General features: G+C 38.0%; 1 protein-coding gene across 1 annotated transcript; it reads left to right on the top strand.

Annotated features, from left to right (window-relative positions):
* Positions 1 to 1,299: 1,299 nt before the first annotated feature.
* On the top strand, positions 1,300 to 20,348 carry LOC128217339 (mucolipin-3-like). The gene is made up of 15 exons (XM_052924431.1): positions 1,300 to 1,423; positions 2,299 to 2,437; positions 4,308 to 4,480; positions 6,380 to 6,476; positions 6,727 to 6,821; positions 7,091 to 7,223; positions 7,364 to 7,487; positions 8,230 to 8,320; positions 9,096 to 9,198; positions 9,881 to 9,993; positions 10,373 to 10,549; positions 11,499 to 11,612; positions 16,136 to 16,258; positions 16,463 to 16,678; positions 17,229 to 20,348. Exons 2-15 carry the CDS (start codon positions 2,380 to 2,382, stop codon positions 17,550 to 17,552), a joined length of 1,941 nt encoding a protein of 646 aa, XP_052780391.1. The 5' UTR covers positions 1,300 to 1,423; positions 2,299 to 2,379; the 3' UTR covers positions 17,553 to 20,348.
* The last annotated feature ends 1,718 nt before the right edge of the window (positions 20,349 to 22,066 follow it).

Below are 22,066 nucleotides of genomic sequence, written 5' to 3'. Positions count from 1 at the left end.
GAAAACACAATGAAATGACTTTTGGCTGGTTCGATTGTTATGATGGGTGTAGCTCAACACGTCCCATTAATTAAGTTTGTAGCATCTTTGAATAGTGGCATCTTGCTGGTCTATATCTCTCCTCCTTAGGCTCCGCTTATCAGAGTATTTTTATGTGCTGACAGTTTCGTCGCTTAAAAAATAATGTTCGCCCTGGTATGTCAATCTGACGGTCTCCGTTACAAAAGGAAGAACACGTAAAATACTTCATAATAATATTGCACAATCATGTAAATCCCTCATGTATAAGAACCTTGCATATTCATATAACAGTATTTACGTATCTGGAGAGACCAAAAATTTTGATATAAAAAGGTCAATTCTTGTGTAATGCACTATAAACATGTTTAAAATACGAAGTTGAAAATGTAACAGGCAAAATAAATTTTCATAATACAGTCAACGAAATCGTTTAAATGCGATTAAAATTAAGATTTTTCACTTAAACACCGTTCAACGAAATACTTTTGGTCAGCATATTCATTTTCAGAAATTTAACTATGCCTTTCAACAGTTAGAGTGTACAAACATATTCAGGGTAAGCCTACATTATCCACTACTTTTTGTTCGCCAACATTATCAATTCTGGAATGGTTATGTCTTTCTACTTCTGTTACTAGCTATGCGAGTGTTATCGTTTTGTTCACTTTTTAAAACCATGTCGACATGTACCTTGTATTTGTATTGTGCAAACTGCCATAGAGTCGAGAAGTTCATCGGGGACAAATTTACCATATAAATCATAAATTTTCTGCAAAGTAATGTAGCAAACTACGGTAAAAACCTCTCACAGAAGTATACTTAGAATATGGGCGTTAATATTTGACACACTATACTAATTAAACATAAAAAACATGAAAACTAACCGGCACTGGACGACTCTGCAGAAACATGTTTTCACGTGGTTGGCAGGCGTGATGCTTTAGATCGAACTGTTTGTGGAAAGTAATGTAGCAAACAACGGAGACAACGGCACTAACATATACATCTAAATGTCGAGAAAAATGGGCTCTAGAACATGGGCATTTAAATTTAACGCAATATACTGATTTAACATTAAAACAATTAAAGCTGCTTATCGGCACTGCCGACTTTGCAGAAAATTGGTTTTCTATCTAATCACGACGATTATCATGTTATTGGCAGTCGTGTGCACAATAGTTGTTGCAAAACTAAACCTGCGCCTTATTTCACTGTTTCAATAGTATTTACTTCCTGGTCAACGGAGTATTATTGAAAACATAACAACCAACCTTTTCATTAAAACTATGTAATCGATTGCTGCCATTCACGTATACAAGTTATTAACATTTGCGCTCGAGTAGATTCGGAGAGTGTTTAAGATATTTTTCTGGATATCTGCTGTATGTACCTCATGTTTTAAGTAAGTGATTGTGCTTGTATAAAAATATGACGAGGCATTGAAATGTAATATGTAAAAAATAAGATTTGTATGAATTACGCTGTATTTAAAGACGTAATGGTTCAATTTTAGATTTTAAACATACGACGTTAACGCGCCTAATTTTAAAGATTCGAGAAAATACATTTATGTTTTGTTTCTAAGTATGTAAGATTTCAAACTGATCCGTAACACCTAAACAACATTAATAAATTTAAATAAAACACTTTATTCATAGAAAATATGTAAGTTTTTTATTTACCTGACTACAACCTGCCGTATATCACTGAGTATTTAAACGATTGAATAAAAATTGCGAATTTTATTAGGACAGTCCGGGAACTTTACGCCTTACTCTCGTATTGAAACCACCCTAATACAATGCTTAGACAATTGTAAAACAATTTGGCTGTGTTTGAACAAAATAAGTTTATATATTTTTATGATTATTTTCTATCAATTAGGTCCAGCGTTTCACCAAAACAACCATCAGCGATTTTATCTAAAAATAGTCAATCAAACTAATTGATTTCTTGTCGAATATAAAAAAAACGAAAGCTTAATCGCTATCGCCATATTTTGGTAAACATAATTATTGTTGTCCATTGTTCCGTTTTTTTCCTGATTGATTTAAATGAGCATGCAATAAAACATATGTACGTCCAGCATTGCAGTTTGCGGACTCTTAATATGATTCGGCTGAAACAAAGGTTGTAAAATATAGAAAAGCGTTAACCATCTTAATTTTCCTTTTATTAAGTTATGATCAAACTTAAAAGGTAAACATTCGCACTTTCTAAATGGTTAGAAAATTACGCGTTTAAGACTGACGTGCATTATGGAATGTCTCTGAGCAGGTCTTGGCACATAACAATTGATGAACAGAAAGGAGGGAATGCAGATCTGACCATAAACCTGTTCATTTCACGAACACAACTATGGCAGAAAACCCAGCTTTCCAACGGCGACCCAGCCCCGTTGACATTGTCATACAAGGTAGAACTTACTCTTTGTCATAACTCGTATTCTGTTGTTGTTGTTTGACCCCAATATCTCATCACTAATGATCGCCTTCTTCAATGGTAAACATGTATTATTAAGAATAAACCTTTTATGTTACTTGACCAAGAAATGTTGCTCTATACAGCTGCGCAGGCATATATTCTTTCTAAACATGTATAACCAAAAGAAAATTGTTGTTTTTCGGACAATTATGTCGCACGGATTTCCTTAAGCGATTAGAAACTCTAGTTTAACAAAGGCTGTTACAATTTACTACCGAACCAAGTGAAACAATATGTTTTATCCCTGATATTTATAGGATTATGGGGAAATACCAACTAATTTATGTGCTACACAATTTACTGGTGCACGCAGAACTTCCTCGTCAAGACTCGTGGAGGTCAATTTTGAAAAAATCCATTCATATTCACGTTGTCAGAAAGTACAAAGACACGAACCAAAATGAAGAATATTTAAGATTATCAAAAACTATTCACTGTAAATACGAACCTTCTATTTTATGGCATTTTAGTAATCTTTATAAAGATCAGTAAGACAATTGCAGGGTGGCAAGTTTTAAGCAGATTTTGCTCACGGAAATTTAAGACCGCATGCAAAAATGGGATTTCGTATCTGATCAAATTACTTTACACAGTATAATATTTTGCATAAATTCTGCTACACATAAAAAGGTGGACTTAATGCACCAGTCAATTGTTACCACGCCCCCCCCCACAGGTCCGGGGGTATACCGGGGATAGCCGGGGAAATGGGCCGTGTTTATACCTTCCAGGTGGCCCCGCAGTGCCGGGTGAATGCGGTGTGTTTTTTTCGCGCCAAAAATATCGGGGAATAATCCTTACCTAGAGTCCCTTAGGGGCGGGGGTATTTGGCTGGGATTTCACCAGCTGTCAAACAACCAATTACACAACAGCAAAGTTACGCCTATTTGAAAATTGTAATCTTTAAAAAAGATTTTTGAGCAAATATCAGCATTTGCTGATGAGTTCCAGCTTTTGGTATCTTAGTTTTAACACTCCTAATGATTTGCCACTATTTAGTTCGTCATACTCAAAAAGTGGACTTTAAATAATCGTACCAATCTGCGATTTTCCACTCAACACCTTTGATATGTTTTCATCCGAAAATGCTTTAATCACATTTATTTTAGAAACAGGAGTTAATTTGTGTATGTGAAATTTCATTCGGAAATGTTCAGTATTTCTCTAGTTATTTCTCCAGTCTATTCCGGTAACTGCGCAGGAACTGTTTGCTTAGCGCTATGATCCTCCCACGTATCCTCCTCATTAGCATATAGTGAGTCAGTGATCAAGTTTGCAGTTGCGTTGTTATTTCCCAAATATTTTTTTTAATTAAGCACCGTGAGGACCTCGATAATTTATCAGACATTATACGAGACTATATCATAGTAAAGTACTTACTTTTTCGCTCTAATTATTTAATCCTACGTGGCACTGAGGCTTTAAATACTTATGATTTACCAGTCGTGCTTTCTTGTCAAAACGGAGCAATTTCATCTGGATTGTTTTCTGAATGAATTATCTTCCGTGACTTCAATCTACTTATAAGTCTGCCTAGAAAAGGCAATCCTCCTCTGGTTTACAACCCTGGAATTTTAAAGTGCCTAACGCCAAACATATATATATATACTTATTTTCTTTACATCATTTACATCATTTAACTAATGTATTGACAAACCTTTTGAAACGAACGCTATACATCACTAATCAAAATCTTCTCACTACAGGTTGCAGTATATTACCTTACAATAATACACTCTCGTTAGATTAAAATATTCCCAAAGTAAGACAGAGCTGTATTTAATGCTTTCCCTGCATTACAGACATGAATGATGAGGAAAGAAAATACACGAAGCAGACCAAAAAACTCCGACGGCTATTAAAGTGTTATTTCTATGCCGCCGTTAAGTACAAGAACAAAACGTGCTTCATTCACGTCGGCTATCTCGCAATATTCCTCATACAAGTGGTCAAGGTCGCCCTCATCACCACGCAGGTAGACTAAATATATACCTCATCACCACACAGGTAGGCTAAATAAATACATCATCACCACGCAGGTAGGCTAAATATATACCTCATCACCACGCAGGTAGGCTAAATATATACCTCATCACCACGCAGATAGGCTAAATATATACATCATCACCACGCAGGTAGGCTAAATATATACCTCATCACCACGCAGGTAGGCTAAATATATACCTCATCACCACGCAGGTAGGCTAGATATATACCTCATCACCACGCAGGTAGGCTAAATATATACCTCATCACCACGCAGGTAGGCTAGATATATTCCTCATCACCACGCAGGTAGGCTAAATATATACCTCATCACCACTCAGGTAGGCTAAATATATACTTCATCACCACGCAGGTAAGCTAAATATATACTTCATCACCACGCAGGTAGGCTAAATATATACCTCATCACCACGCAGGTAGGCTAAATATATACCTCATCACCACGCAGGTAGGCTAAATATATACCTCATCACCACGCAGGTAGGCTAGATATATACCTCATCACCACGCAGGTAGGCGAAATATATACCTCATCACCACGCAGGTAGGCTAGATATATTCCTCATCACCACGCAGGTAGGCTAAATATATACCTCATCACCACTCAGGTAGGCTAAATATATTCCTCATCACCACGCAGGTAGGCTAAATATATACCTCATCACCACTCAGGTAGGCTAAATATATACTTCATCACCACGCAGGTAAGCTAAATATATACTTCATCACCACGCAGGTAGGCTAAATATATACCTCATCACCACGCAGGTAGGCTAAATATATACCTCATCACCACGCAGGTAGGCTAAATATATACCTCATCACCACGCAGGTAGGCTAAATATATACCTCATCACCACGCAGGTAGGCTAAATATATACCTCATCACCACTCAGGTAGGCTAAATATATACTTCATCACCACGCAGGTAAGCTAAATATATACCTCATCACCACGCAGGTAGGCTAAATATATACTTCATCACCACGCAGGTAGGCTAGATATATACCTCATTACCACGCAGGTAGGCTAGATATATACTTCATCACCACGCAGGTAGGCTAAATATATATATATATATATATATATTTTTAACTTTCATTGTGTTCTCTTAAGTTGTTTTCTGTATCATTTAGAGTACCTTACATTAGTATCTTATTTGAGTATCTTTCATAATGTTGACAACGTCCACGAAAGCTGTTTATTTGACAATGATTGTAGAACTGATACGACCTCGCCACGCGAAAGTTAAAACATTAACCCTAATGTATCGCCACTTGAGGTTTTAAGTGATGTACTCGTACAATAAGTGTCAACACGAATGATCAGATTTCTACCAAAGATACTACACGCTTTTGTCATGTCCAGGAGATTTGTCACGTTTTGTTAACAGTCGCTTTTCTCAAAACATCAACTTTGAATGATCTGAATAATTGAGATAATCACGATGAGAAGTTATTTCAGCACTTACACTTCAGTTTAAAATTCACAGAGGCTGATGACTTCCTCTTTTTAAATATAACTTCTATTAGTTATAAGTTCGTAATTATGAACACATTTCCTTTCTTTTTTTCTGAATAATTTTTCAATGTCTGAGGTTTCTGCTTTGTTCTTCCATGTTTGTAAAAAAATCATATGCGCGTCCTATACGTTTTCTCAAGTGTAAACAAAAGGGCGACTGTTTCATGGAATCATTGCATGGACTCAATACTTTGAATCTAAAGTATTATTACCTTTAAAATCTCATACTTCATTGTTTTAAAATCAAGCCTTATAAGCGATAGGGTTTAAGCTAAATACCATTATCTAAGATGAAAGCACACGCATGAAACAAAACTATTAACATCATGTTTTCGCTTTTAAACAGATGTTTAGTTTCGGCCATGACAGAGGCAACTTCAGCTCCACGGTGAACAGAGGTCACCTTGCCTTGAGGCACCTACTTCTGAAAGGCTGGGACGCAAGTACGTTGATCAATAAGCTTAAAATTATTCATATTCAAGTTCTAGTTATTTCTTTCACTGAATTTAATGGCAATAAGTGGTTAGTAGGGTTCAAATTTAGACCATTGGCCTTTGAGAATAAGTATATGGAAGGCGGTGCGATAATCTATAACTAGTATATTTATGGAATTAATTAATTAAAAGTAAGTGCTTGCGTTAAGATTCTACCTAATAGCATACTAAGTTGTGTTAAACTTGGGTGTTCGTGCAGGTTGGGAGACGTTACCATACCCTCCGGCGCAAGGGGATTTTGCCCTCTATAGTATAGAGGACCTGACGGAGGCCGTGGACTTTGCCGTGGAAAGGGTAGGTTGTCATAGAACATGTGGTAGGTTGTCATAGAACATGTGGCCATTTCCTGTAATTGTACTAAAATGTTGACGTTGATTTCCTTACTTTAACTGATGCATATATTATCTTCAAAATCGATAATTTACGATGCTAGTTCTGAAAAACAGTGTAGACCACATATATTTGGGGCTAACGAACCAGAAACAGTCACAGTGTTATTAATTATTACGGTTAAATCGCTTGAAAATACCAATCAAATGCTGATTGTTTTTACAATATTGCAGTATTTTAACGCGGAGAAGGATGCAATCGGGTTCTATGTCCGACTGCCGATGGACGACATGGTGGCTCAGATTAAGTACTTCGATTTCCCGGGGTTCTCAGACGACAAGGTCAAGTCGGGCATCGTCATTCACAGTAATATATGCCTGTGTTACGTCTGTAATTGTGTTATAGCAACACCCTTGACTCATTTATATTTTAAAATGGTTATATTGTCAGTGACATCTCTGTAAGTTAACTGTTAAACCTAATACAAACAACATATTACATTTCAGCGGAAACATTTCCAATAAAGCACGGCTTAAGTGAAACCATTGACCCCACGACCAAGGAAGTCTCGTATGGTTATAGCATCTCGCGAGAGTTCGAGTTCCTGAAACTCACTCAACCAATTAAGAAGTAAGAACATTCTTATGAATACAACCACTTTTTTATTATCTTAAGCAAGCTTTCGAAATTATAATCCCGGATTACGAAAAATGTTTTTACGGATTTTTTTTAAGACGACAACACTATCTTATAAGGATTAACATTTGAAGCTGCATTTTCTGAAAGTTGTATTCATTGTCATTTCTGTCCTGTTTGAGATAACCCTTTATCATTGAGATAACCCTTTATCATTTGAGATAACCCTTTATCATTGAGATAACCCTTTATCATTGAGATAACCCTTTATCATTGAGATAACCCTTTATCATTTGAGATAACCCTTTATCATTGAGATAACCCTTTATCATTGAGATAACCCTTTATCATTGAGATAACCCTTTATCATTGAGATAACCCTTTATCATTTGCTTCCCGATAGTTTATAGGGATATATCGATGAAATAATAATAAATTTGGTGCTTACTCGATAAATATATAGCGATCTTACACTGAAACAAACAACTATACTCTATCTAAATACTTCATCTGGTAATGACAAACAACTATACTCTATCTACTTACTTGATCTGGTAATGACAAACAACTCTACTCTATCTACTTACTTCATCTGGTAATGACAAACAACTATACTCTATCTGCTTACTTCATCTGGTAATGACAAACAACTATACTCTATTTACTTACTTCATCTGGTAATAATTGTATAGTTGTGTTACTGATCTTGTTTTCCCTGCGTCGTAACTGTTTGTAGGATGCTGTTGACGACCTTGACGTTTCAACTACACTCCGTCCGAGTCCATGAGAAAGACGCAAAAGCACGCTGTTTGCGGATTAAAGGCGTTGTACGTATACAGTTTCGTAATGTCATCATACACTTTGGTAGAGGTTTGGGCGCCTTTAAACGGTTTTGACTAGCCTAGTCTTTAAAACAAATATCTAGGATTGTGTGAAGATCGCGATACCTAGTTATACTCCATCGGTTGTGAAAATATTAAACATATGCATTGCTGACAGTGGGGACAGCTTTTCAACGAGTGCACGCCCAAAGATCAAGAATTCTGTTGAATACTAAGCCAGAAATCGAATTAAAATTTCAATTGTATTTTAAAATACATTTAGTCGAATATTTTCAGTCTAGCAATTTGATTCAAAATACGTTGGTTGACAAGGTGGCCCCAATTTCCCTATCCCAGACCTGATGCAGGTGCCTTAAAACTTGACCAGTGTAGTCTTGTGATGTGGGTGGAACCGGAGTACCCGGAGAAAACCCACTTGTCGGCTTGGTGACCACTAACCACATGCGTCAAGGCCGGGAATCGAGCCCGGGTTGCCTTTTTCTGTATGAATAGGACAGGAAACAAAATCCCGTTTTATTTGAAAATGCTAACAGAATGTTTGTTACGCATATTTTATATGTTTAAACTATAATGTTAGCTTCATATCTTTATCGAACTTGGTCGAAGCAATTAACTGTTTATTTAACCTTTTAGTTTCGGTTTACAATATCTTCAATCACGGTTCTTTGTCTGATCTTTAATGAAGGTCAAACTATATATAACACTATTGAAAGTTATTTATATGGCATATTTGTGAGCTTATTTCCCTGATCTTTTGAAGATATCTTTCCAAGACTTGGACAACAACGGCCAGGTGAACGTTGATTTGGAGACGCTGACGTCCCGCATCAAATGTGCCGACATGAACTTCGCGTCTTTAGCCGGTTTGTATTGAGTCAAGTCAGAACTATCTCATAGCAATAAAAGATATACCTTGAATAAGTGCAACTCATTTTTGCATCCCATTCACTCAATGATTACCATGGTTGTAACACAATTATTGTCAATGTGTGAGTTTGATGCATCAGACATCCATGACTGACATATTCAACTGCCGAAAAACCTCTTCCACAAGTTTGCTTTATTTAAATATTTCATTGCATAACTGTCAACATAATTGGTATGAAGGCAACATGCTACGCAGGCAAGTGAATGGGTGTTAAGGCTTTATATATACATGTACATTGTAGTTAAGAATAGAATGTGGGTCATCGCATTCGGACAGGTTTATTCCCAAGAAATAAACCCATGAGAAGTCGTTAAAACCTGGAAAATATATTGATCGTATTATGATGCAATAAAATGCTAATTAGGCGTAAAATACCATTTTGTCCACGAGTGACTTATGTTGAGGGCATATTAAGATACATGTACATCAAACATACAGGGAGTAAATAATATGTGAGTGATTCGATCCAGAGGTATTTGGTATTGTAGAAAGAAGCTTTAAACATAAACTAATTAGTATATCAAATATGCATTTTGCTGGGATACATTTGGTTTAGCTGGCATACCCTGGTACACCCTGGTAGTAAATCAAATACGCCCAAGTGCGTTGTGTTTCAGACCTAGCCTTGGACAATACTTCTGACGCGGTGGCCGTTGCCGTAATTGCTTTCTCAGTGATATCAGTGTTGCTGACACTAGCGATCATGATTTGCGGGATTGTTCTTTTTCTTGTAAGTATGCGTAACGTTGTTTTTCATTACATTTATGAATTTAATTTACTCGTGTAAATTATTTAACACAATCTCGTGCGTGCATTATTTTGTTTATTATTATATCACAGTGTTCAAACCAACACATACATAGTCATTTCTAAGTAAGGTATGTTTAAAGAATTGCTTAAATAGAAGTTAATTTTAGCACACACACAAACAAACCCACACGCGCATGACACGCACAACACGCACGCAGGCAAACACGCACATGTGTTAGTTTACCATTAACTTTGTTTTTATAACTTATTCAATTATGAACGTTTCATAAACTGTTTGTTTGTGCTCTCCAGTTCTCCAGTCTCAACATGATAATTAAAACCTACCCGGTTAATTCTAGCGCACCAAAGGGTATATGAAGGTATATTACCAGAAGTTCTACAATCCACTAGCGAATGGTGAAAGCGACCTCCCGTGGCGGGAATATACAAAGTTCTTCAAGCCTTGGGATCTTCTTGTGATCATTGGCGATGGTCTAACCTTGTTCGGAACAGTGTGGATCAGGTTTATTGGAGAGGTATGGTATTGGACGCTTTATATGTCATGTATACAGTTTTGTTAGTAGGAGTGCAATTTTATTCCCAGCCGAGAGAAATCGAAAAAATATAGAGCATTATATATTATTATATTTGATATATTTAACACAAACGTATTCATGGACGGGGGCGCGTCCCCTCCCCCCCCCAATCGTTCTAGTTTCTTTTTTATTTCAATATAGGATAACAAAAGTAATAAAAACAGCTCAATATGCACCACTCCCCCCCCCCCCCCAACCAACTGCCATAATTTTTAAATAAAACCAAATAATTTTCGGTTCTGTGGACTTCATACGTCAAATCCTGGGACAGCCCTTGTAAATTACTGGTTTAAACGACGTAAGAGCCGCATGTTTCCATTATGAATATCATTTTAATGACGCACGGTTTTGTTTATGGCGTCGATTTATATTTACACTGTTTGTGACGTCACCTAAGCAGAATGAAATATGGCTGTATTGCACTGATATGTTTTGGGTGTTGATTTATGATGGGTATACGAAAAAATTCAATATATTGCCTTGTATCTGTATTCGATAGTAATTACAGAAAAGCCAGCGCAACTGCGTGTTGAAACTTAAAACTTCCCTGTATAATGATAATTCACATGTCAAGATGAAGTCTAAGTGTTTCAATTACTTTAAAAAAAAGGATTATTATTCATTTTTAAAACGTGAATTGAACAAAGCATCAGATTCCATTTCAAGTTTCAATCAATATCCACAAAGTTAAAGAAACTCTTTAAATAAATCAATACGAGGATTATAATTGTATGATTAGACACCGTCCATTCGGGTAACATGATGCTGCTTACAGGGCATGCTTTCACATCCGTTAGAAAACTGTAAATGGCGACGACGTGTGGTTGAGCATTATAACCCTCGCTTTTGGGTTTGACTAATAATGTTATGCGTATATAAACCATTCCAGTCGAGCAATTGGGTGTTGGCGACCCTGGACTCGTACACAGTGTTGCTGGGCATAGGCTGTCTCTTCGCCTGGTTCTCACTCCTCCGCTTCTTCAAGTTCCACAAAAGGTTCTACGTAAGCAACGGAAGAGTATATCATGCTATAAGATTATGATTTTTCTAAATACTCTGAAATGGTGTTTAGCGTTAACGTATTTTACACTCAATGATGGCGTATCCGTCTTATGACACGATTGGTGTTTCACATGAAATTGTATTTCCTTCGATTCGCCGCAGTTTTGAATGTGATATGAGCAATACTAAATAAAAAAGTCAAATCTTTAACTTGACATTGCTACCTAATGACAATTATGATCATAATATCTAATAATTGATTATAATGACATGTCACGGGAGAGAATTCGGTTTGGGTTTGCTTTCAAAATATAGCGCATACACATTGTTAATAATTGATTATAATGACATGTCACGATAGATAATTCGGTTTGGGTTTGCTTAAAAAAATATAGCGCATACACATTGTTAATAGCTATTTGCGTCCCCTGTTTAATGATAATCTAGAAGCACCGTGTCTCTGTTTGCTGTTTTTTTTTATCTAGCAGCGATGTGTCCCTGTTTTTTAGCTGGTGTGATGTGTCCCTGTTTGTTAGCTGGTGAGCTTTGTCCCTGTTTGTTAGCTGGTGCGTTGTGTCCCTGTTTGTTAACTGGTGCGGTGTGTCCCTGTTTGTAAGGTAGTGCGTTGTGTCCCTGTTTGTTAGCTGGTGCGCTGTGTCCCAGTTTTGTTAGCCGATGCGTTGTGTCCCTGTTTCTTAGCTGGTGCGTTGTGTCCCTGTTTGATATCTGGTAGCGTTGTGTCCCTGTTTTTTAGCTGGTGCGTTGTGTCCCTGTTTGTAAGCTGGTGCGTTGTGTCCCTGTTTGTGAGCTGGTGCGGTGTGTCCCTGTTTGTAAGCTGATGCGTTATGTCCCTGTTTGTCAGCTGGTGCGTTGTGTCCCTGTTGTTAACTGGTGCGTTGTGTCCCGGTTTTGTAAGCTGGTGCGTTGTGTCCCTGTTTTGTTAGCTGTTGCGTTGTGTCCCTGTTTGTTAGCTGGTGCGTTGTGTCCATGTTGTTAGCTGGTGCGTTTTGTCCCTGTTTTGTAAGCTGGTGCGTTGTGTCCCTGTTTGCTAGCTGGTGCGTTTTGTCCCTGTTTTGTAAGCTGGTGCGTTGTGTCCCTGTTTGCTAGCTGGTGCGTTGTGTCCCTGTTCGTAAGCTGGTGCTTTGTGTTCCTGTTTGTTAGCTGGTGCGTTGTGTCCCTGTTTGTTAGCTGATGCGTTGTGTCCCTGTTTGTTAGCTGATGCGTTGTGTCTTTGTTTGTTAGCTGGTGCGTTGTGTCCCTGTTTGTTAGCTGATGCGTTGTGTCTCTGTATGTTAGCTTGTGCGTTGTGTCTGTGTTTGTTATTTAGTGCGCTGTGTCCCTGTTTGTTAGCTGGTGCGCTGTGTAAATTTGATATCTGTTTGGGTGTGTCCCTGTTTGTTAGCTGATGCGTTGTGTCTCTGTTTGTTAGTTGGTGCGTTGTGTCCCTGTTTGTAAGCTGGTGCGTTGTGTCCCTGTTTGTGAGCTGGTGCGTTGTGTCCCTGTTTGTTATCTGGTGCGTTGTGTCCCTGTTTGTAAGTTGGTGCGCTGTGTCCGTGTTTGCTAGCTGGTGCGTTGTGTCCCTGTTTGTAAGCTGGTGGGCTGTGTCCCTGTTTGTTAGCTGGTGTGTTGTGTCCCTGTTTGTTAGCTTGTGCGGTGTGTCCCTGTTTTGTTAGCTGTTGCGTTGTGTCCCTGTTTGATATATGGTAGCGTCGTGTCCCTGTTTAATAGCTGGTGCGTCGTGTCCCTGTTTAATAGCTGGTGCGTTTTGTCCCTGTTTTGTTAGCTGATGCATTGTGTCCCTGTTTGTTAGCTGGTGCGTTGTGTCCCTGTTTGTTAGCTGGTGCGTTGTGTCCAAGTTTGTTAGCTGGTGCGTTGTGTCCCTGTTTTGTTAGCTGATGCATTGTGTCCCTGTTTGTTAGCTGGTGCGTTGTGTCCCTGTTTGTTAGCTGGTGCGTTGTGTCCCTGTTTGTAAGCTGATGCGTTGTGTTCCTGTTTGTTAGCTGATGCGTTGTGTCCCTGTTTGATATCTGGTAGCGTTGTGTCCCTGTTGGTAAGCTGGTGCTTTGTGTCCCTGTTTGTTAGCTGATGCGTTGTGTCTCTGTTTGTTAGCTGGTGCATTGTGTCCCTGTTTGTTAGCTGGTGCGTTGTGTCTCTGTTTGTAAGTTTGTGCGTTGTGTCTCTGTTTGTTAGTTGGTGCGTTGTGTCTCTGTTTGTTAGCTGGTGTGTTGTGTCCCTGTTTGTTAGCTTGTGCGGCGTGTCCCTGTTTGTTAGCTGGTGCGTTGTGTCCCTGTTTTGTTAGCTGTTGCGTTGTGTCCCTGTTTGATATATGGTATTGATTGTGTCCCTGTTTGTTAGCTGGTGCGTTGTGTACCTGTTTTGTTAGCTGTTGCGTTGTGTCCCTGTTTGATATATTGTAGCGATTGTGTCCCTGTTTGTTAGCTGGTGCGCTGTGTCCCTGTTTGTTAGCTGGTGCGTTGTGTCCAAGTTTGTTAGCTGGTGCGTTGTGTCCCTGTTTGTTCGTTGGTGCGTTGTGTCCCTGTTTGTTAGCTGATGCGTTGTGTTCCTGTTTGTTAGCTGATGCGTTGTGTCCCTGTTTGATATCTGGTAGCGTTGTGTCCCTGTTCGTAAGCTGGTGCTTTGTGTCCCTGTTTGTTAGCTGATGCGTTTTGTCCCTGTTTGTTAGCTGGTGCGTTGTGTCTCTGTTTGTTAGCTGGTGCATTGTGTCCCTTTTTGTTAGCTGATGCGTTGTGTCTCTGTTTGTTTGCTGGCGCGGTGTGTCCCTGTTTGTAAGCTGGTGCGTTGGGTTCCTGTTTGTAAGCTGGTGCGTTGTGTCTCTGTTTGTTAGCTGGTGCGTTGTGTCCCTGTTTGTAAGCTGGTGCAGTGTGTCCCTGTTTGTTAGCTGATGCGTTGTGTCTCTGTTTGTAAGCTGGTGCAGTGTGTCCCTGTTTGTTAGCTGATGCGTTGTGTCTCTGTTTGTTAGCTGGCGCGGTGTGTCCCTGTTTGTAAGCTGGTGCGTTGTGTCCCTGTTTGTAAGCTGGTGCAGTGTGTCTCTGTTTGTTAGCTGATGCGTTGTGTCTCTGTTTGTTAGCTGATGCGTTGTGTCTCTGTTTGTTAGCTGGTGCTTTGTATCCCTGTTTGTTAGCTGGTGCGTTGTGTCTCTGTTTGTTAGCTGGTGCGTTATGTCCCTGTTTGTTAGCTGGCGCGGTGTGTCCCTGTTTGTAAGCTGGTGCGTTGTGTCCCTGTTTGTTAGCTGGTGCTTTGTATCCCTGTTTGTTAGCTGATGCCTTGTGTCCCTGTTTGTTCGTTGGTGCGTTGTGTCCCTGTTTGTTAGCTAGTGCGCTGTGTCTCTGTTTATTAGTTGGTGCGCTGTGTCCCTGTTTTTTAGCTTGTGCGCTGTGTTCCTGTTTGTTAGCTGGTGCGCTGTGTCCCTGTTTGTTAGGTGGTGTGCTGTGTCCAAGTTTGTTAGCTGGTGCGTTGTGTCCCTGTTTGTTAGCTGGTACATTGTTTTGTTCATGTTACATATCCCTGTGTCTCCGGTTTGCTGTTTGTTATCTTGTAGCGCTCTGTCTCCTATTTAATGTTTGATATCGGGTAGCGGTGTTTCCATTGTGAAATATTTGGTATCTTGTAGCGCTGTGTCTTTTATTTAATGTTTGTTATCGTGTAGCGGTGTTTCTCATGTTTAATGTGTGTTATATTGTAGCGCTGTATCTCCTGTTTAATGTATGCTATCGTGTTGCGGTGTTTCTCATGTGTAATGTGTGTTATATTGTAGCGCTGTATCACACATTTAATGTTTGATATCGTGTCGCGGTGTTTCTCGTGTTTAATGTGTGTTATATTGTAGCGCTGTATCTCCCATTTAATGTATGCTATCGTGTGGCGGTGTTTCTCATGTGTAATGTGTGTTATATTATAGCGCTGTATCTCTTATTTAATGTTTGATATCGTGTTAGGGTGTTTCTCATGTTTAATGTGTGAAATATCGTAGCGCTATTTCTCCCATTTAATGTTTGATATCGTTTAGCGGTGTTTCTCATGTTTAATGTGTGTTATATTGTAGCGCTGTATATCTCATTTAATGTAAGCTATCGTGTAGCGGTGTTTCTCATGTTAAATGTGTGTTATATTGTAGTGTTTATCTCCAGTTTTATGTTTATATCGTGTAGCGGTGTTTCTCATGTTTTATGAGTGTTTTATTGTAGCTTGTACCTCCTATTTAATGTTTGATATCGTGTAGCGGTGTTTCTCATGTTTATTGTGTGTTTTTGTTGTAGCGTTGTATCTAAACATGTATTGTGTGTTTGCTTGGTTGGATCATTGTGCCTTTTAACATAAATTTCAGACTTTAAGCCTTATCTCATAGATTACATTGTTTAATTGGTAATATTACACCTTAAACTCCGTCGTTTTATAATTATCCTTATTACACTTTTATTTTATCACATTATGTATGTATTTGGCAAAAAACAACACATCCGCAACAGAAATACGCAACACTTTTTAAATGTTTACATCCAACAGTTGCTGTTCAGCACGCTGTACCGGGGAATCAGGAACGTGATGGCCTATCTGTTGTGTATCACTGTCCTCTTTATGGGCTTCTGGGTCTGCGGCTTCGTCGTCTTGGGACCTTACCATGTGAAGGTGGTATTCGTTGAAACACTTTTTACATATTTGATATTTTTACTCTTAGTATTACCTTATTGTAAATTAAGATGTAAAACTCTACAAGGACATGTATGCTTACAGTTCTAGGTAGTCCGAATATCTCTTATGTAACCAAAGAGCAGCTTAACACGTTTACTTCCTCTCGTAACACACTAATACATTTATTTTGTATCCATACAGTTCCAAACTCCAGAAGCAGCCATGGAAACTTTATTTGCCATTGTCAATGGCGATGAAATATTCGCTACCATGGCCATTCTAGAGTCGAAGAAGTCTGGGGATATTATCATTTTATGGTTTTCGAGGATCTATATTGGTCTGTACGTGACCATATTCACAGTCGTTGTCATCAACCTACTGATTGCAATATTCATGAGTGCCTACGAGGAAATAACAGTAAGCATTTCACTTCCATCTCTCGAAAGGTTTAATCACATTATGATAGTGTGAAGCTATTCCAAATTTATTTAACCAATCGAACCCCGATGGCTCGAACTCTCTGGATCCGGCGAAAATACATCGAGCCTCGAAAATTTCGAGCCAACCGGAATTGTTTACCTTTAGTAGAAATAAATCGGTCTTTATAGCTAGTTCAAGCCAACGTTGAATTCGAGCCAAGCGAGTTCGAACCAACGGGGTTCAACTGTACAGACAAATAAAACAATTGTCTTTGTGAACACGTATTTCCGGTTTTCCTTATAATTTATATTATATTTACAGTCACATATTATACCCTCTAGATGTCAATGTAACAAGGTGACTTCTTTGCAAGTAAACTAAGCAACACACATTTATTTGTATTTATTTATATCTATATTTATGAATGTATATATATATATATATATATATATATATATATATATATATATATATATATATATATATATATATATATTCATGTACTTAAATAAATGTAATGTTATTTGACGCTTTGTATTTGTTTCAGAAATACTACAAAACTGCCCCAGAAGAACGGGATCTCGGGCCAATGGAACAAGCTTTGAGAAAGTTCCTACGAACGAACACAGAACGAAACAGCCTACGCTCATCAATATATGAAATCTTGGACGATGAACGCAGTTATAGCACGGCAGAGATGCCCCTGAAAAGTGAGTTGTCCAAACTGGTGAGAATATCGGAATCGAAGAACGATGTGGTGTTATTTAGACCCACGACTCTAAAGGCGTTCATGGAGGACGAAGAAGATTCCAAGGACTGTGGCTGCTGTAAGTGTGTGCTTGTCCTGCTCGGCGGTACGAAAGTCAATTAATGAATTTAAGAATTGAAAACGTTGGCGATTTCCCCCTAATAGATTGTTCAGATAGATAATTACTTCCTTGTTATTATTCCAATTCACCACACAAGAGCTCTTTCAGTGCTGATGATGATATTTATCTTGAAGAAGATGTGAACAAAATTGTCCTTTTATGAAAACATTTTGACATTGTTGTAGTGTTTGTCTCTGAATCAGCTGATTTGGGTTTCAATGTTTTCAATACAGTCATAATTATAAGATAACTGACAATAGAACAGATGGAAAACTGCTGATAACATCATTTTTTAAAGCGTTAGTAACGTTTTTAGTCATTAAACATCAATCTTAATATGAAATAAACTGCAATCTGTTCTTTTGTCAGCAGTCTTGTATCATCCGCTTTAAGACAAAAATCCTCTCATTCCAAGACAAACAATAAAAAAAAGTTGTCAAAATGGTCAATCTGTGAGAGTGCAGCTTTTCACATTCATACAAGTGCTGATATTACTTACAATGTGACTGATTTTTTTGTTTTGTATAGACAGTTAATACTGTATTGCACCGTATGTATAATAATGATAATGGTAAATAACCAGGTTCGTGAACAAAGGGCATCATTGATCCGATTTTAAAGAAAGTGAGATCTTGCCGGTTGGTATCGCGCTTTGATTAGAATGTCTTTTATTGCGTTAGAGAATAAACGTTTGGTGTGAAAATATAATTGTTTTAAATGATGCACAATATGGATTTAAAGATACATTAGCACTACTGATTGTGTGTTGTTGTTTTTTATCTTAAGTAGTATTTTTCAGAAGGTTTAAAAAATCAAAACTGTATGACGCCTTTATTGAGTATTCGTAAGCCGTGTATACAGTTACTCACGAGACTGGATGGATAACACTAGAACACTCTGGTGTGACCTGTACACTCTTGTGTGACCTGTACACTCTTGTGTGACATGTACACTCTGGTGTGACCTGTTCAATGTAAAAAATGATCAAATCTAAACTCATATGAATTTAGATTTTGGTACACAATTGTAGAAATATGAATAGTTTTGACTTGTTAAATGTTTCACTTGGTGTTAAACAAGGATATTGTTATCTTATTTCTCAATGATATAAGCGACGGTATTAAAGTTGAGCACATAACTATTTAGATCTCGAAGTATTGCCTGTATATATGCTGTTGTTAGCTGATAATATTGCTTTCTTCCCTTTAGATCCGAATAGTTTACAAGAACTGTAGCAATATTCTTGTAGATTGAGTTGGAAAATGTTAAAAACCAAAGTATGTGTATATGAGACACCCACAACTAGACACAGAATATAAGAACAGAACAGAACAGAACAGAATTTATTAGATTTAAACCATTACGGTTTCTCATCATAAAGATATACAAAATAGATAAATGCAAATGTTAAACAATAAGCAATATAAGAGTATAAGTTGCTCCATATTAAAAAAGTGACAATTAAATATTAAGCAGTGCATGAGCTCATAAAGATTAAAACAAGAGAACAAATGATAATATTTCATGACATCATGGATATATTAATGCAAAGAAAAAAGATCATACAGTGTTGTTCAATATGTTATTTCTAATTCGATATGCATCTCTTATATAGGTGGTAAGGTTAATAAGTTCGTTTCTTCTTTTAGAATTAAGCAGTGAAAGCATTTTGAAAACACTTGGATTTCTCCAATAAAAAGTTTTAATGTGTTTTTGTCTAAGATCTCCATAAGGTGCACAATTAAACAAAAAATGATGTGATGTAATTATTGATGTTGTTGACTCATTTACATATTCACATATGGAGGAAATAAAAGATCTATCTAGCCTACAATCTATGTAGTGCCTACTTTCTGTGTTAAGTAAAATCACATTCAATGTTAAATCTTAAAGATGTTTAACTCATTGATTGCTTCGATTTCACTGTGTGGATCTGAACTATGGGAAATATACAATTTCAAAGAAGTTGAAAGAATACACCTTTTTGTGTAAGCACCTTCTTGATGTATAACCACACAATTCTTGTGCAGCAGTCCGTGGTGAACTGGGTAGATATATTTTGTCTGTTGAATGTAAAGATTGTGTGCTGAGGTATTTGGTTTACATGTGAAAAGTACTAATACTCATATTAATTTTATTTATGTAGAACCGTTATAAGTTGTACGTGTGAATAAAAATAATGCTTATGTCGCCATAACAATGTCCGATAACATAGTAAAGTATTGTAAACTGGAGTGCGTTCAATGCTGATTGTATTTATTTGTCTTTAAACAACGTCTGTACGGTCAATATACAAGAATGAAATGCAACTGTAGCTAGCCAGCAAAATTCAAAATATAACAAACTGACTTTTGTAACTAAACTTGCAAAAAAATATTTTTGTGTTGTTAACAATGTTGCTTGGAACAAAGTGTTAAGATTACCTTTAAGTATCAGACTGAATACAGAAATATGTCATGATATTGAACGAACTGCAAATGTTGTAATGTGAAGGAAATTATATTAGAATGTCGCCATGTTATGTTGTCCACTTATTCGAGGTTTAAGACAAACAGATTCTATACATGTATACGTTTCATCCATTATAACGTTTGTTAATATGATGACACACCCGTTGTGTAAAACTACTAGAAATGTTTCCATGTTTATACACTATGCTATGTTAATAAGACAGAAAAAGCTTAATACTGTACCTGCTTCACAATCCACTTTTATACTAATTTAAGTGTCCTTTTATACCATATACGTACTAAAAATAAAATAATATACTAACTAATATAAGTGTTGTAGTCATTTGATATTCGGCAATCTGTAGTATGTTTGCTATGTTAAATGACCGAAGGAATTACTCTTATTCAAGTTATCATTTGAAATTTAAGTGTTTATTGTTCGGTAAGGTATTGTATTAAGAAGCGAGTGTGTGGAGTACAAAATAAGGTTTATTTCCTATATGTGCGGCACTGGGTATAGGGAGCTTGATTACCGTCATGATCGAAGAATGTGTATATGTGCGGCACTGGGTATAGATAACTCGGTTACCTTCATGGCCGAGAAATTTGTATACGTGCGTTCTTGGGTATAGGGAGCTCGATTACCGTCATGATCGAGAAATGTGTATATGTGCGACACTTGGTATAGGGAGTTCGATGACCGTCATGACCGCGGACACTGGGTATAAGGAGCTAGATTATCTTCATGATCGAGGAATGTGTATATGTGCGATACTGGGTACAGGGAGATTGATTACCGTCATGATCGAGGAATGTGTATATGTGCGGCACTGGGTATAGATAACTCGGTTACCTTCATGGCCGAGAAATTTGTATACGTGCGTTCTTGGGTATAGGGAGCTCGATTACCGTCATGATCGAGAAATGTGTATATGTGCGACACTTGGTATAGGGAGTTCGATGACCGTCATGACCGCGGACACTGGGTATAAGGAGCTAGATTATCTTCATGATCGAGGAATGTGTATATGTGCGATACTGGGTACAGGGAGATTGATTACCGTCATGATCGAGGAATGTGTATACGTGCGGCACTGGGAATAGGGAGCTCGATTACCGTCATGATCGATGAATGTGTATATGTGCGACACTTGGTATAGGGAGTTCGATGACCGTCATGACCGCGGAATGCGTATATTTACGACATTGGGTATAGGGAGCTCGGTTACTGACCGAGGAATGTGTATATATGCGGCACGGGTTATAGGGACTAAAGTGACCTTCATGACCGAGTAATGTGAATATGTGCTAAACTGGGTATATGGAGCTCAGTGACCGTCATGGTCGAGGAATGTGTAGATGTGCGACAATTATATAGGGAGCTCATTGACCGTCATGACCGAGGAATGTGTATATTTGCGACAATTTGTATAGGAAGCTCTGTTCCGGCTTAACCGACGAATGTGTATATGCGATATTTAGTATAGGGAGTTCGATTGCCGTCATGACCGAGGAATGTGTATGTGTTCGACACTGGGTATAGGGAGCATGATTACCGACATAACCTAGGAATGTGTATGTCTGCGACACTGGGTATAGGGAGCTTGATTACCGTCATAACCTAGGAATGTGTATGTCTGCGACACTGGGTATAGGGAGCATGATTACCGACATAACCTAGGAATGTGTATGTCTGCGACACTGGGTATAGGGAGCTTGATTACCGTCATAACCTAGGAATGTGTATGTCTGCGACACTGGGTATAGGGAGCATGATTACCGACATGATCGAGGAATTTGTATACGTGCGTAATTGGGTATAGGGAGCTCCATTACCGTCATGACCGAGGAATGTGTATAGGTGCGACACTGGGTACAGGGAGCTTGATTACCGTCATGATCGAGGAATGTGTATATGTGCTACACAGGGTATAGGGAGCTTGATTACCGTCATGACCGAGGAATGTGTATTGTGCGAAAATTTGTATATTGAGCTTAGTTCCGGCATTACCGAGGAATATTTATATTTGCGACAATTGGTATAGGAAGCTCGGTTCCGACATAAC

The sequence above is a fragment of the Mya arenaria genome, chromosome 14 (assembly GCF_026914265.1).
Source record: "Mya arenaria isolate MELC-2E11 chromosome 14, ASM2691426v1".
Taxonomy (NCBI): domain Eukaryota; kingdom Metazoa; phylum Mollusca; class Bivalvia; order Myida; family Myidae; genus Mya; species Mya arenaria.
Note: the sequence above shows the minus strand (reverse complement) of the source record. Positions and strands in the feature narration are given on the sequence as shown.